Genomic DNA, 17,248 nt, shown 5'->3' with positions numbered 1-17,248 from the left:
GTGGGTCATCTCTCCCCCCTTAAAGATACAGGGATGTCCACACAGATCAGAAAAAGAAGTGTCACAGAGAGTGGTTCATCTCCCAACTAAACTGGCCTTTTAAACCCGCCACTAATGATCTCCACGAATTGTTACTTTCTTTGCACTGTTTCTGGGCTTCGCAAACTTGCCTGTACTTATTTGCTCATTGTCATGGAAATGACTGAACACAGTTTTTAAATGGCTACACGTCCACAACTTCATCCTTTTAAACTGCTTCTCTGGAACCAGAACCACAGAGTTCAGCAAGTGGCTTTTGAAAGACTGGAAGTACGACCACCTATACTGGTGCAGTCACGCATATGGCTTTGTACATTTTCCCATCTTTCAAAAAAGTTCTAATTACGGTATCAAAGTATCTAAATGGCAAAGACGGGAGAGTAGGGATTTCGTTTTGCTTTAATAAGTTGTGTCTCAACCGGTAGTGCATTCCAACCCCCCCCCCCCACCAAGGAAAAACCACAAATACCACAAAAACTTTTTTTTTTAAGGCTTGGGTTTATTTAAAAAAAAAAAAAACAAAATCAATCTATTTTCAAGCAAATGTAAATAGTCTCTCTTTTTATATTTGGGTTTCAATGGCCAAACGCCATGTCCCCATAATTTTTATACTTGTTATAGTCACAACTGTCATCATTACTTCCTCATTTCTAGCAGGCATGCCATTTTATTCTATCAGCTTCTATACATCGGGGATAAGGTTTTGAGTTTCTTAGGAATTGACTGCATTTTTTTTTAAGACACACAGTTAACTTTGTTTGGATGTGTCTAGAATAGAAGAAAAGTGCTTCCCAATCTCTTCGTTTCCAAAGGGCAACCTTGAAGACAACTAAGGGAGGCCCACCTCCCTGTGTCTGAAACCTGGTCCCTTTGCCCAGCGCTAATCTTGTCTTAACCAGAGCAAGGGAGTTATTCTAATTCTTCGGTAAGCGACTCAAACCACCCCCCTCTGTTTTGGGCTGAAAAGGCTCTAGTCAACGCTTTCTCCTTTCCATTCCAGTCTCCAAGACAGACCCGGAGGGCTCGGCCCGGGCTTCCGCGGCGCAGGAAATGGCTTCCAGCCCGCTGCCGGGGCCCAACGACATCCTGCTGGCATCGCCGTCGAGCGCCTTCCAGCCCGACGCGCTGAGCCAGCCGCGGCCGGGCCACGCCAACCTCAAGCCCAACCAGGTGGGCCAGGTGATCCTCTACGGCATCCCCATCGTGTCGCTGGTGATCGACGGCCAGGAGCGCCTGTGCCTGGCGCAGATCTCCAACACGCTCCTCAAGAACTTCAGCTACAACGAGATCCACAACCGCCGCGTGGCGCTGGGCATCACGTGCGTGCAGTGCACGCCGGTGCAGCTGGAGATCCTGCGGCGCGCCGGGGCCATGCCCATCTCCTCGCGCCGCTGTGGCATGATCACCAAGCGGGAGGCCGAGCGCCTGTGCAAGTCGTTCCTCGGCGAAAACAGGCCGCCCAAGCTGCCCGACAACTTCGCCTTCGACGTGTCCCACGAGTGCGCCTGGGGCTGCCGCGGGAGCTTCATCCCCGCGCGCTACAACAGCTCCCGCGCCAAGTGCATCAAATGCAGCTACTGCAACATGTACTTCTCACCCAACAAGTTCATCTTCCACTCCCACCGTACGCCCGACGCCAAGTACACGCAGCCGGACGCAGCCAACTTCAACTCGTGGCGCCGTCACCTCAAGCTCACGGACAAGAGTCCCCAGGACGAGCTCGTCTTCGCCTGGGAGGACGTCAAGGCCATGTTCAACGGCGGCAGCCGCAAGCGCGCGCTGCCCCAGCCCGGCGCGCATCCCGCCTGCCACCCGCTCAGCTCCGTCAAGGCGGCCGCGGTGGCGGCGGCGGCGGCGGTGGCGGGCGGCGGGGGCCTGCTGGGCCCGCACCTGCTCGGGGCGCCCCCGCCGCCGCCGCCGCCGCCCCCCCTGGCCGAGCTGGCCGGCGCGCCCCACGCCCACCACAAGCGGCCGCGCTTCGACGACGACGACGACTCGCTGCAGGAGGCGGCCGTCGTGGCCGCCGCCAGCCTCTCGGCCGCCGCCGCCAGCCTGTCGGTGGCCGCGGCCTCGGGCGGCTCCGGGGCGGGCGCGGGCGCGGGCGCGGGCGGCGGCGGGGGCGGCTGCGTGGGCGCGGGCGCGGGCGCGGGCGCGGGCGCGGCGGCTGGAGCCAAAGGCCCGCGTAGCTACCCGGTCATCCCGGTGCCCAGCAAGGGCTCCTTCGGGGGAGTGCTGCAGAAGTTCCCGGGCTGCGGGGGGCTCTTCCCGCACCCCTACACCTTCCCCGCCGCAGCCGCCGCCTTCGGCCTGTGCCACAAGAAGGAGGACGCGGGCGCGGCGGCCGAGGCCCTGGGGGGCGCGGGCGCGGCGGGCGCGGCGCCCAAGGCCGGCCTGTCCGGCCTCTTCTGGCCCGCGGGCCGCAAGGACGCTTTCTACCCGCCGTTCTGCATGTTCTGGCCTCCGCGGACCCCAGGCGGGCTGCCGGTGCCCACGTACCTGCAGCCCCCGCCCCAGCCGCCCTCGGCGCTCGGCTGCGCGCTTGGAGAGAGCCCGGCCTTGCTGCGCCAGGCCTTCCTGGACCTGGCCGAGCCCGGCGGCGCGGCTGGGGGCGCCGACGCCGCGCCCCCGCCAGGCCAGCCCCCTCCCGTGGTGGCCAACGGCCCCGGCTCCGGCCCTCCGCCTCCCGCCGGGGCCGCGGGCGCCCGCGACGCCCTCTTCGAGTCGCCCCCGGGCGGCAGCGGCGGGGACTGCAGCGCCGGCTCCACGCCGCCCGCGGACCCCGGCGCCGTGTCGGGGGCCGGGGCCGCGGCCACCGGGGCGGGCTCCGCGGCGGCCCGAGCGCCCGCGCCCCACCACCCGCACCTCCTGGAGGGGCGCAAGGCGGGCGGGGGCAGCTACCACCATTCGAGCGCCTTCCGGCCGGTGGGCGGCAAGGACGACGCGGAGAGCCTGGCCAAGCTGCACGGGGCGTCGGCGGGGGCGCCGCACGCGGCCCCAGCGCCCCACCCCCACCCCCACCCCCCGCACCACCACCACCACCCGCACCACCACCACCACCACCACCCCCCGCAGCCGCCGTCGCCGCTGCTGCTGCTGCCCCCGCAGCCCGACGAGCCGGGCTCCGAGCGCCACCACCCGGCCCCGCCGCCGCCGCCGCCCCCGCTGACCCTGCAGCCGCACCACCGAGGCCTCCTGTCCCCCGGGGGCACCAGCTGCAGCTACCCCAGCGAGGACAGCTCCGAGGACGAGGACGACGAGGAGGAAGAGCAGGAGGTGGACGTGGAGGGCCACAGACCCCCCGAGGGCGAAGAGGAGGAGGAAGGCCGCGACCCCGACGACGACGAGGAGGAAGACGAGGAGGCGGGGGTCCTGCTAGGGGACCCCTTGGTCGGGGGCGGCCGGTACCTCCAGGGCCGAGGGCTGTCGGAGAAGGGGAGCAGCCGGGACCGCGCGCCGGCCGCGCCGGGCGCCTTCCCACTCGCCCTGAACTCGTCCAGGCTGCTGCCCGAGGACGGGAAGCTGGGCGACCCCGGCGGCTCCGACCTGCCCCCGCCCCCGCCCCCGCCGCCGCCCCCGCCCCCGCCCCCGCCCCCGCCCCTGGCCTCGCAGAAAGCAAGCGGCGGCGGCGGCAGCAGCCCCGGCAGCCCGGTCCACCATCCATCACTGGAGGAGCAGCCCTCCTACAAAGATGTAAATATCCCCTTTAGGCTCCTTCAAGCTAATTATTATTATTTAAATGCACCTTTAGGCTGAATCAGTTACATATGCGCAGGAAAGATGAATCACCAGATTTCCCCACAGAAATGAAATATTCAGTGTGTTTGGGAGGGCTTCTTTACTGCCAGTGGTCCTCCATAAAAATGTGGTTTCTGGTCTCTCTTTTACAAAGCCTTTCAAAGGCTTCGGGGCCTCTATTCCCTCCTACGTTTAAGTTGGCTGCTTAGACAAGTTGGAAGACTCCTTAATTGACCGAGTTCTTCCTCTGATCCACCAACCCCCTCTGTTCCCCACCCACCGCCCCAGCTGAGCAGAATTGTTCCCCCCAAAGCAGTGAGACCACAAAACTGGAGCAGCCTGAAGAGTCCTGTTCCCTTTCTTCTCAATAGTTAAGCACCTCCCCCCACCGTGACCCAAAAAAGATTGAAAATACATTGACTTCAAAAGTTAAATTCAGTTTCCTTTGAACTGCTTTAATCGAGGTTTGAAATCCAGAGCTCTCCAGCCAGAATGGACACCTCTGTAAAATACTGTGTCCAGTAAAACAAAAGATAGACTCTCCAGCAGGACCAGCTTCTCCCAAACCAATCTCCACAGACACGCAAGTGCTACTGGGACCCCCCAAAAAAAACCACAGTTACGTTTAAGTGGCTCAGCATTCAGTGTTCACTCGAGTGTGCACAGGGACACAGTCAAGGGCTTCTGAGTAAAGTGAATCTGTCCTAATGTCACGGAGATTTGACAAATCAGGGGCCACGTTTATTTACAGAGCCCACCATAGGTGTGTATTTAATTAACATATTACTTCTTAGAGGACAGTGCAGGTACATGTAGTTGTACGCATGTGTTCAGGTACCACGACTCTTCAAAGAAGATAATCATCAAAAAATGATGTCTCCTGAGGCTCCATGGAGTCACTTTTATTGATGCTTCTTCCTGCTGACTGTTGACATTAGCATATGGTTTGATCCAGGCATTGATTTGTGTATCTAATTCTTCTCCTCACAGAATCAGAAAGCTAAGGAAAATAACCAAGTTATTTTACCTACAAAGGAAGACAGCAACTTTTCAGGTAAAAGAAAAATAAGCCACGAGTTTTCTTTCCTGCATTTCACCATTTGTGTGACACTTACATGGAGCATCTCACACCCCCACCTCCCTTCCATGGATTTTCATCTATTGGATTTCATGCCTCCTTTCCATGGATTTTCATCTATTGGATTTTCATGCCCTTTCGTGTGTGTGTGTGTGTGTGTGTGTGTGTGTGTGTGTGTAGTGTATTTTAAAGGGCAACACTTAGTTTTTTTCTTAGTTGCCAAGCAATGGCGATTTTCCAAATAACAGTGCTGTTGCCCCCCTTCTCAACCTAAGTCTTTACCATCAACACTGGAAACATTCACAGATACATAAATACAGGTTAAAATTCTTGGATGTCTTTGTTTGCCAATTGTCAGTGTGATCACTTGTAGATTTTGTGTTTTGTTTGATTCTAGACAAGAACAAGGAGCATAGCTTTTTCATCACAGACTCTGATGCTTCTGGAGGAGATTTTTGGAGAGAAAGATCAGGTATGCTGGGGACAAATAGGAGGAATGAATAGTCAGATGTCAGAGAGAGGGGCTGAAATTCATAATCAAAAGACTGAATATTTAGTACAAGGGTAAAGATTAAAAAAAAAAGAAGAAGAAGAACAATTCCTAGTAGATATAACTAAGAAAAACACAAATGGGAAAGCAGTGACATTAATAGCAATAAGATTATTAATTGCTGGGCATATTTCAGAAGAAAATTCAGAAATATATCAGGTTACACAATGAAACAGGCTGGAAAAGCATAAAATGACAATAATTGAAATGTTCTCTTAGAAACCTTCCATTAAAAAGGATCACAGCTTATTGCTTTTAATATCTGTCAGAAAGACATTAAAGGTGTTTTATGACATCTATGCCAACATTTATATTATCTCCATGATAATGATCTCTACACAAAATGTATAATACATTTACAAAAATTACATTATACAAATTAAATGAAACCACCTTTTACTGATTGCTAAATGTCTCCAAGGGGTTTGGGGAAGACGTGATTAGAAGTTTTGATACTAAGTTGTCTATTGCAGTGTCTTAAGGAGAGGGTTTTGTTTCTTGGGAAAAAGGAATCTAATTTTCCATTTATGTAATGCAAACTGCCTTGGCTTTGAGTATTCACGGTTAATTGACTGTCAAACGAGGTTGTTATCCTGCGGCAATGTCTGCAAATTTGCCTGTCAAATGAGACAGAGAGAGCCAGCTAGGAAGTGAGGGAGAGGGAGAAAAGAGTGGTTTGGGGCGCAGAAATAAAGAAAATGGGATCTTAAAGGAATCTTATATAACAGCAAAGTCCAATGAAAAAGGTCTCCAAACCTTTGTTTTTATTTTCTCGTAAAGTAACTCCTCAATATTTTAAATGGCAAAAGGCAAATACCTATTTTCATGAAAAACCTAGCTTTCTATATCGTGGAAAGAGAGCTTTCTAGATCATCGGATATTTCCAAATTATTTCGTGAATATATTCTATAAATATTGATCAACATCCCAGTTTGGTTGACAGTGCTAAGGAGTTAGTAAGAATCATTTTGTCATGTATCCTTGGTTAGCGGCCACATCAAATCCACGTGAAATACACAGCGTTGCTTTTTTGTACATGCTGGCTTTACCTGTTTGTTAGCACGCTTTCAGTGTTTTTTATTATTATCATTTTAGTACACTAAAGCCTTGCACTCTTTGAAATTTCATAAAATTACCTTTCACAAATTTACTCTTAAGTGTCTAATATGACACTGTTGTTAAATGTGGCTTCTTTTCTGTGACAAGCTGAAGTGTACACTGTAGGGTCACAAAGGCAATGATATTTGGCCAGAAACTACTCCCTTCCTAGTGTGATATTTCACAAAATTGAGGCCTGAAATGAAAAAGATTGCTACCAAGGAATTTCTAATGGGTTAGCACATACACACAAGAAAAGGTTCCTAATTCTATTCGATTGATTCTGTAATATCTAGCCATTTCCCAGACATTTCTGGATAGTCAATTGCTTTTGTTTGTTTGATATGTGTAGAAATTAATAGCCACTGGAAACAACACATTCATGAATATGAAAAAACAATTTTAGCAACATTCCTCAGCCCCAGATCAAATGCTATTTAGCGGCTCTATATAGCTAAAAATAGATTTAAAAGTAGCCCAATTTCTCCCATGCCTGGAAACCGCAGATGGGAGTCTCTATGTACTCTGGTGAATGCAAATTAACTCGGGCTGTTTCAACAGCTGAAGTGGAGGGAGGCCTGTGTTGGGTCTGTGCTGTACAAGCAGTGAGCGCTTAGGTAATTCTCATACCCCTCTACCAAAATGCACCAAGCTCAGAGAATTTAAAAGCTGTGTCACATCCTGGTGGCACCATCAATCACTTCCTCTGCGAGGGGGAGATTTTATTTGGTTTTGTTTTATTTTATGTATGACCTCGTTTTGTGAGGAGGCCCCACGAAGCTCGAAGTCCCATAAAATAAGAAAACTTTCATATAGCCGCAACTGTGTATTTTTTAGTAATGTAATCCATTCAGAGGCAGGACATGGACTCCACTTTTGATTTACTAATCTTAAGACAGGTTTTAATGTAGTGGTGCTTGTTAAAATTAGTACACTGTAATTTGCTTGCATTAATTTTAAGGTTGGATTCAGAAGTTTTTATTTCGGAGTCGGCTGTTGGTGATATTAAAGCTCAAATTGTAGTGTACATGCATTTAATATAAAATAACACATTTAGAGAATAATTCACACCAGACCTTACACTTCATTTAGCTAAATCATAAATCATCGTAAGTCTGCTTGTGCTAAGCTGTTACTCTATTCGGGTGCAAATTTTGAAGGAAGTAAAAATTTGTGAATATTCTATAAAAGATGTAAAATACGTATAGCTTTTCAAGAGGTAGCAATGATTTGAACAAAAGTATGAGATAGTTTGACACTTAAATTGTTACAATTTAAAGGAATTTCCATAGATTTAATGAGAAAATCCAAATTCCACAAACTGAAATAGTTTCTTCTTAGGAATTTTAATTCCTACATGACACTTAATAGCTAGTATTCATATTTTTAATAAAATTTTCAAGTTAACATTTTAACAAATGTGCATACCCATCAGAAATCTAAAGTTTTGAAACATACTGATTCCTTCACAGAGTTATGTTCTCTTCATGTATATTAATAGTCCCTGTAGATCTGTTAAAAACTGAATTTCTCCATCTTCCTCCAATTTGAATTTTTTTTTTTTTAATTTTATTTATGATAGTCACAGAGAGAGAGAGAGAGAGAGAGAGGCAGAGACACAGGCAGAGGGAGAAGCAGGCTCCATGCACCGGGAGCCTGACGTGGGATTCGATCCCGGGTCTCCAGGATCGCGCCCTGGGCCAACGGCAGGCGCCAAACCGCTGCGCCACCCAGGGATCCCATCTTCCTCCAATTTGGACGGGTAGGCTGGTTCCATTTGAGAACATGTTCCTCTTGTCCTTGGAAGTGGTTTGGTTCCCCCATGCTTAGTAAGTTCAGTAAACCCTGAAAAGCCATCAGAACTCCAGAATGGATAGAAACCACGGAATCCACTGTTGTTTGATATTCATACAGAAATACAAATGCCAAAAGGAACTAAGGAAAAGTATAGTCAGGATCAGTGTATACATAAAAATTCCACAGTGCCTGGAGCTCAGGGTAGTACAGTCAATAGTTATGTTGGTAATAATACCAAGTCATACTATTGATATATTACTAGTCCCTTCCTCACAATAATTAATTTGATACAGATTCCCAGAGAAACTTGCTCCACATTGATTTTCCATATTACAATTTTATTCTCACATTATTCAGAAATGTGTGTAGGTAGTAGGTTTTATTATATTATACTATATTGAATGGGAGACAGGTGGGACATGGAAGAGATGACAAATATTACTGAAATGAACGAATGCTCATTTTGTTAAATTTATCTTGGAATCTTGGGTCAGAAGAATTTCATCCTTTTGGTTCTTTTGCTGAGCATGTGGAGATGATGTCTTAAGCCCAAAAAATGTTAAGGGGTTTGGATTGTTGTGAGACTAACCTTGGTGTACCTTCAGCTGTCCTGTTTTGCAGGGAAGATTAGCTCATGGTCTTTGTATTGAAATGCCTTTTTGAGAAAATCCCAGAGTGAGCACCTACTTAGCCAGTGTTTTAGTATTAAATGTATTTACTTGTGATCAGACTCCAAGAATTTATTCATTTAGCAAAGCGTCAAAAATCCAGAAGACCCAATAAAATTATGAAGACCTGTGATTAGCTGCTTTGAAGTGGTAGCAGTAGAATGTTTTATCCAGAACACTCTGTTCATGAATGGCAATATTTCTTCCCATGCAACAACTGTTAACTTCCACTCTAAATGATCACATTAATTTATTAATCTACTCAATTACTCCGCAAGTACTTCCAAATGCCTATCCTGTGCTAGATGCTTTGCTAGGCACTGGGAATTCAGAGATAGAATCCATACCCATCCATCTATGTCCTCTGGTTGCTTCCAATTAAAAGAAGGGAATTCCAAATAACCTGTAATGCCAAATGAATCCTATAATATTGGTCAGATAAGGTTTATGGAACTGTGTATTCCTTTAGCCAGTGTTTAATTCAACATTATTATTGGAAAATACCAGGATTTTATGTCAGCACATATTCAGTATAACATAGAAAAATGAAATGTCTTTTCAAATTATCTAAGGGTGCAATTTTTTATTTTGATTTAAATTTTTCACTCCAGTGGCCATTATCAAGGAATTTCTATGTCCTTTCTCAAAACAAGTAAAGGTATAGATATATCTTTAAAATATGGATTCTAGCTTCAATTGTTTCCCAGTATAAGTTCAGTTTAGCAACAATACTTAAGTCCAGTTTTGTGTTGGGTTTTTGTTTTTTGTTTTTTTTTAGTTCCTCACTTTAATTAAATTTAGTCTCCCTTCAACCTTTTTTTTTTTTTTTTAAGATTTTATTTATTTATTCATGAGAGACACAGAGAGAGAGAGGCGGAGACACAGGTAGAGGGAGAAGCAGACTCCATGCAGGGAGGCCAACGTGGGACTCCATCCCAGGTCTCCAGGATGATGCCCTGGGCCAAAGGCAGCGCTAAACCACTGAGCCACCTGGGCTGCCCTCCCTTCAACCTTTCAGCCTTATTAGTAACTATTACTTTTCAGGAATCTAAAGGATAATATCTTCAAATGAATTTTTAAGAACTTCCTTGCTAATAATCACTAGCCTTACACACAGCAGGTAGTGTATTTCTATATAAATAGAAGGCCGAAATATGAAGTTTTTAAGCAGCCAAAATTCCTCAGAAGCCTGTAGAACTTCTATCCATAGGTTTAGACCCATGGCTTAAAGCCAAGTAATATAGTTTAGGGGGGTTGGTAGTTTGGTCAAAATATTACCTACTGAAAAATATAAATGACAGCATTTTGCTTGCAATCCCAGAGGAAGGTTTTGCATATCCATTTTGAATAACTTTAGTGAAGTTAAGTGATTTGAAATTGAATGCAGTGAGGTAAGCTGGTGAGACAGCTCAAAGCTATGGCAGGTCAAGGAAATCACGGAAGTGGAGTCATCCCCGATTTCAATACATTTCATTGTAGAAACGCTGGCACCATTGGACTCTGAGCGTGGCTGCATCTTGTTATATGTATAGAAGTTTTAAAATCAATTTGATTTCACTGGTATGATTCTCTAGTGTACTTAATATGCTATGGACGGATTTCTGAGAATAGTAAGAAGCAGTTACACTTCTCATGAATATATAGCGAATGAGGCACTCTGATTTATTATTCCATTCAATCTTAGAACATGCTTACGATTTTTTTTTAAAAAGGAAAAGAAGAAGAAAAATTCTAGGAAGTACAACTGGTAGATCTGAGTTTTAATTCTCTCACTAGGTCACTTTGGATAAATACCTTAATTGCTTTGTGCCCTGTAAAATTTGATAAAATCTTCCACCTCTGAATTAATGGAGACATTTTTGTGAACAATGAATTTTGAGGTTTTTCAATATATGTATTCAAAATGAAATTATCTCCATATTTCAGATATCAGTCTCTTTTTATTTATTAAAAAAAATCCCCCCCCCTTACTAATGGTTTTTTTTAATGTATATGAAATTTAAGGAGATAGAGAAAGACAGTAAAGAATTCTCCAGAAAAAAAATAGCATTTATTGAAAGCACAAGTTCTGAAACTCCAGAGAATTTTAAATGAACTCAAGATATACTAATTCAAGAAGCAATGTATATACAAACTTGCAACAAATTTTGATCGTGAAATATAAAGTTTGCTGTAACTCTCAGTTTGCTATAATTTCCCTAGTATTAATTTTGTTCTTACTCCTTTTTTTCCCCCGCTAATGGAGTTAATATTTAGTTAGTTCATTCGGTAGCATAACCTCTCCAGGGGTATTGATTTCCTTTTCTGTTCTGTTCTGTGACCTCACTGAAGTGCCAAATGTCACAGGGGAAGAATTTAATGTAGAATTTAACACCAAGAAATTGGCAGAAGTCTGTGTCCTACTGATAGAGGAGAAAACTATTTAACCTTGCTTTCTGTGTCATTGATTTTTTAATGCCCTAATGCAAAGTGTTCTTAAAAACTTCTCTAAACCATATGTTGTGCTACATTCTGGTAATTGTTAAATGTACTAGTTATGCTTACTGCAGATGAACTTTGACCCCATCCCCATTGTATCTCTAAGATTGGTTGTAAGAAAAGAGAAAGTAAAAATTCCTGGAAATTGACATTAAAACCAGAATATAAAACTAAGGTTAATTATTAGAATTCAGCGTTTATTTGGGAGTTAAACATGTATAAGTGGAGTCTGTTCCACAGAAGGCCAGGTCCTGGGCAGATGCTGTTAGGAGGCAGAGGAAGAGAGTTAGGAGGCTGAGAACCTCAGTCCAGCCCTAACGGCACCATCATTCAGGAACAACCACAATCTCCACAATCACAACTGCTCTTCCAGGATCTGCTCCCTGGCCCTGGAGCAAATAGGGTAGCACTGGAGAGCCCACCCACCAACTCTGGAAACATCTGGATGTTTGACTGAAATCTTCACTGCTCATCTAAATGTTAGAGGGCAAACGTGCCTTACGTAGAGGTACAACCCCAAACCAAAATAGTTTCATTGACTAAATTTATCCTTCAGTGTACAATTAAATGAAACCCTTTCTTTGCACAATGGGAACATTTTCTCCAAATGTTTGTCATCAGGTGTTGTCAACAATGGTCCCAAAGGAACATAGAAGCCCTTATAGTGATAAGCAGCTCAGGCCCTGGGGCTGTTGCGTGGGGCAGTGCCTCTGAATGCTGGTTCTAGGCTCCAGGGAGTAGAGACCTGAGGAGGAAGTGAGACAGAGGATATTTCCATAGAAGGGATGGGTGAATGTCAACACTTTAACTCTTCATCCAAATGAGTACATTTCATATCGTACCCTTCATACTTCGCAAACCCCATATGCATGCCGGGTGCAATATCGAAATGCTCTTGTTTCTTAAATTCAAGTTTTAGCCTGAGAAGAGTAATTATCTATTTAATCAGCTTTTTGTCCTGTCCCATGACCACCAACTTAACAGGTCATCTGACCTTCATTTGGCTCTTAAAACTAAATAAGCTCTGAAAATGTAAGGTATTTTTACTCTTGGAGGCCACAGCAGACATATACATTAATACATTAATATTTTCGTGTCTTGGTTAAAAGTCAGTGCTATGATTTTACTCTGAAAGCAAATTTCAAAATGTCAGACAGAAACAAAAATTGAAACATCACAAACTTTCCCAGTAAACCAAAAATACAGAGTACGTCTTCAACTATCTGAATGGATCAAAATGTGCTTTTTTCATTTGTAGGAATGAGTTAGTGCTTAAACAGCCTTGTGACAATGGAGGATTCAAAGCAGCATTGCTTGGTATTTCTTTTGCAAACCAGATTGAATTAAGTTAAGAGCAAACAGTGTTTGTGCCCCTCCCTGAGGTAGAGATGATGGGGTGACCTGCTGGGTAAGGTCTCTCTGCCCTCCAAAAGCAAATTATCTAGCTGGGGGAAACTGGACTTACAGAGCTGAAACCTTGCAATGTCAGGCGATAGAGTAAAGACAATAAACACTTGGAACTTGAGCCCAGGAAGGAATGGCTCAGCAGCATTTGCTGATGTTGAGAAAGACTTGATGGAAGAGTAGGGGCCTTGGGTGGACAGGCAGGGCTGGGGTGGCGGCGGGGGGGACCTTGGGAAGGGTTAAGACAGAAGGCCAAGCCAGCTGATATGAAGACTAAAGACCCAAGCAGAGGAAAGGGTTTGTGCTTGCTGATAGAGAAAGGCAGCTGGGTGTAGCTGAATGGAACAAGGTTACAGGAGAACCTAGAGGCATTGGCACAGGGGAATATAGAGTGAATTATGCAGTGTAGACCATGGGAAGCCACTGCGAGTTTCTTAAGCAGAGGTGTGTCATGATACTTAAGAGAAAGTAATTACCCTTGTACCTTGAAAGGTGGTGCTAATGAATCGGTTGCTTGTTTGGATTTGTTTGGTTTGGTTTTGTTTTCCACTGGATATTCCCCTTTCCCCCTCATTTGCTTTTTACTGCTCGTGCCTGCTTTACTGTGGCATATTCTCCTGCCCAGCCCTCCTGCCCTTCCAGTTTCTGCTGGCTCTATGAGGGCAGAACCAAGTGTGGGGTGGAACTTTCACCTGGAATGTGGGACCACTGGTGCCTGGGGATCCTGGAGAGACCTTGGGAGCAGGAAGCATGTGACCCCAGGCTCTCCGGCTTGTGCTGCAGGGGTGTAGTTTCCCAGATGTGGCACCATGCTGCCCTGAGCACCTGGATTCATGGGCAGCGGTGCGAGTCACAGCAAACTGGCTCCATGAACATGCACTTGTAGAGTCCTGCTGCAGGCATGTCCCGGAGTGGCAGCTTCTGATCACATCAGTACACCGGATGCATTTTATGCCCTTATTATCCATTACTCCCTAACTCTAGGCCACCCAACTATTATCTTTTACAGTCTGAATTAATGATATATTTTAGGACTGGCCTCTAAGAAAAATAATCCTTCCATATTATAATTTTCCCCCTATCACTCTACACAATGAAGATCTCCTCCCGCTTTTTTGTTACTTTTTTTTTTTTTAAGGGGAAATAGAGTGAGAAGGTTGTAATTTTTGGATGTCTCCAAACCCATTCATTAATTTTGGAAAAGTAAAATGCATTTAGCCTAATGGAATATTTATAAAAATTGGAAGCTCATTGTCAACTAAATCTCATTTATTTAATCTAGTATTAGACTGCTTTTTTTTTTTTTTTTTTAACCAGATGGAAAACATTAGCAGTAATAGTGAACAAACATATCCAGGCTCCCAGAGGTCATTTTTAACCACCATTAACAATCTGGTTTCACAGATTAGTAATATACGAAAGGCAACAGTCCAGTAAAAGATATACAAAAGGCAACTGAAGTGTCTGTGCTCTTTATTTACCTAACATTTAAACCATTAAAAAAAAAAAAAAAAAAAAACCTTTATAAGTGAGATCTTTGAAATCTTCCAAGCTCCACATTGGCAGGTTTTACCAGGAGATTGCCAGCATATCTATTTGAGAGAGACATTGTTGTAAAATATTAATAAAAGCTCCACGAAGCCGAAGAAGAGAAAAACTTATTAATATCATCGGTAGATTTGTGTGTGGTTAATGTAGTTTCCATCACTAGCTATTTGTTTAATGGTTTCACACCTATGTGAACCTCCTAACCGTGAAGTAGAAAAGAAATGCATGTTTACATATCATATTTCAATTTTTAAATTTAATTATCCAACTAAAATGTAAGATAAACAGCCTATAAAATACACTCATGAATCAAAAGGTCTGTAATGTGATAAGGACACAGCTTCCAGAGTTGCCTATTCAGAAACAAACAATCTCATTTAAATCGTGTTTCAAGTGGCTGGGATGGTGAAGTCTCACTCTGCCCTGTAGGTGGATGCAGAGGTACACGCATGCTTGTTTCTTCTCTTGTTCAGACTCAGTATTGTATGTGAGTATGAAACAGCTATGCATTTAAGTGGTTGACTGAGACTGGAGTAAACAGAGATAAAACTGCACATAATATGCATTTATTTTCATTTCAAAATACCATTATTCTTGGTTTATATATTTATACTTTATTATCAACCTTCATGTTACTATTCTTTTAGATGGTAGAATTTTATAGGAATTAGATTGAAGTGTATATATAAAATGCTTCACAGATATTTTCATTATTCTATATGAAGAAGAAAGCCAAGGTTTTAATGCTCAAAGCCGATAGAGGTCATGTCCAAGACCAAAGTGAGAATGAGGTCATACATTTATGATCTAGGTAGTAGAGAAAATGCCTGTCGTTAAGGAACTCGGGGATGCCTAAGATAGGATTGTCCTGATGACGGGAAGAGGGAGCACCTTTTCATCACTATGCACGTGTGCAGGAATATTTGCATATATGTAAATTCACATACATGTATCTACCTATAGACGTATATGCATCCACTCATTCCTGCGAATACTCACTCCCCACGGTCATTGGGTAGAATGCAGAATCACCATTTATAATATCATGTTAAAAATATTCCTGTCTGTCCTTAACACCATAGGCCACTGCTTCATGAAGAAATTCTGTTTCCCTTTTTGCAGGAATGTTTACCTTGATGGCGAAATCGCCCAGTATTCCTACAAGTGCCTGGGGCCATTACATTCTGTTTCTTGCTGAGGAAGGGCAATGCGTGAACAGTGAGGAGAAAATTGAAATGATGCATTCTGGCCCGCCATAGTGTAGAACTTATGACCTCCTGGGGTTCCTTTCAGTAACAACTGAAAACACTTTCTTGAATACCTATTCAGTGTCTGGTATTTTGCTAGGCACTGGCCGTGAAGGAAACACAGAACCCCTGCCTTCAAGTAGCACAAAGACTGGGGGATGTGGAACGTGAGTAAGCAGATAAGACCATGGAAACAGAGGAAGGAGCTACTCCAGGGGGTCAACGAAGAGGGAATCGTGAAACCTGAAGGCACCTTTGTCTGGACTATTGTACATGAAAATGGAAAGCTTAATTATATCCTTGTGTGGATGTTTGCAGATAGCAGGTTGAAATTAGAAAAACAAATTCTGGCTAGCTAAATGCTTGGATTCCTTTGGTTTATTTATGTCTTCCAGATTATGTAGCCTCAATTTATGACTGTCCATAAATACATTTTCTTAGCTTGCCATCATTCTAGTTAGCACATAAACAAAATAGGTAAGAACAATATCTGACCTTTACCCACAATCTAGTCTTTATTGGTTGAAGACTGAGTAGTTCCAAAACAATCAGCAAGCATGAGATACTACAAAGTAACATGACTTATGTCACGCCTCTGTTTTAGGTTGATTAAAAAAAACAACCAACTATCAATTATTAGGAAATCGTTCCAGGCTTACGCGTTCTCTCCCGAGGACGACAAAAGCTGCCTCCTGTTTCTTTCTAACTGCCCCAAATTGTGATGACCCAAGAAGGCAGGTGGTTTCTGCTTCCACAACCTTGAGAGTCTTCCACTTGCCACTAGGCTCCTTTGCTTCTGGAAGAGAGGAACTCTGATCGGAATTCTTCCAGATGTGTTAACAATTCAACCTCCTTCTGTGCCCAGCTAGCAAGTACCTGCCTTGGAGAGGGTGGGTAGCGGTGGGGCTGGGAGGGGGCTGCCCCTTCAGGTTAGGTGGACGGCATCCTCTTGTAGCTCCCGCACTGCGTCAGGGGATTTCCACATGAGAAAGTGAGGACAACATTTGGTTCTGAGAACTTCCACTTTCAAGTCATTATTAACCAAGCTCCTTTGCAGATAGTAAAAGAAAATGAAAAGAGGGGCACCTGAGTGGCTCAGTCAGTTGAGCATCTGACTCTTGGTTTCAGCTCAGGTCATGATCTCAGGGTTGTGAGAACCAGCCCCGTGTTGGGCCGGTGCTCCGTGCTGAGTCTGCTTGAGTTCTCTCTTCCTCTCCCTCTCTCTCAAATAAATAAATACAAATTTTTTTTAAAAAAGAAAATCTTTCAGAAAACAGACTACACAGAACCAATATTTTTTTCTCCTTTTTTTTTAAAGGTGAACACACGCAAGAGACAAATTCACCTCATTCACTCAAAAAGGATGTTGAAAATATGGGGAAAGGTAAAGAAAAGTTTTAATTCTGTAGAACTTCTCGTAGCTTCAAAAGACCATGGAGATAATAGGAGGATATTTTTGTTCTACACCATATTTTAAGCTTGACAAGCAACATATGAATAATATATGGACCATTGGGTGGATATAATTGAGATTAATGCATACATATCAATCAATACATGACACTGTAATATAATACTTTAAAATAATATATTACATTGATTTATA

At 44.5% G+C, this 17,248-nt stretch overlaps 1 protein-coding gene across 2 annotated transcripts in view; it reads left to right on the top strand.

The window, feature by feature from the left end:
- The first annotated feature begins 1,089 nt into the window (after window positions 1-1,089).
- The window catches only part of SKOR2 (SKI family transcriptional corepressor 2), a 52,380-nt gene continuing 36,221 nt past the window's right edge, over window positions 1,090-17,248 (top strand). For both annotated transcript variants that reach the window (XM_072828473.1, XM_072828472.1), the window contains exons 1-4: window positions 1,090-3,729; window positions 4,765-4,828; window positions 5,250-5,324; window positions 16,961-17,026. In XM_072828473.1, the coding sequence (XP_072684574.1) occupies window positions 1,090-3,729; window positions 4,765-4,828; window positions 5,250-5,324; window positions 16,961-17,026 (2,845 nt within the window). The remainder of the gene's footprint in view (window positions 3,730-4,764; window positions 4,829-5,249; window positions 5,325-16,960; window positions 17,027-17,248) is intronic.

Source organism: Canis lupus, chromosome 6 (genome assembly GCF_048164855.1).
Source record: "Canis lupus baileyi chromosome 6, mCanLup2.hap1, whole genome shotgun sequence".
NCBI classification, from domain to species: Eukaryota; Metazoa; Chordata; class Mammalia; order Carnivora; family Canidae; genus Canis; species Canis lupus.
Note: the sequence above shows the minus strand (reverse complement) of the source record. Positions and strands in the feature narration are given on the sequence as shown.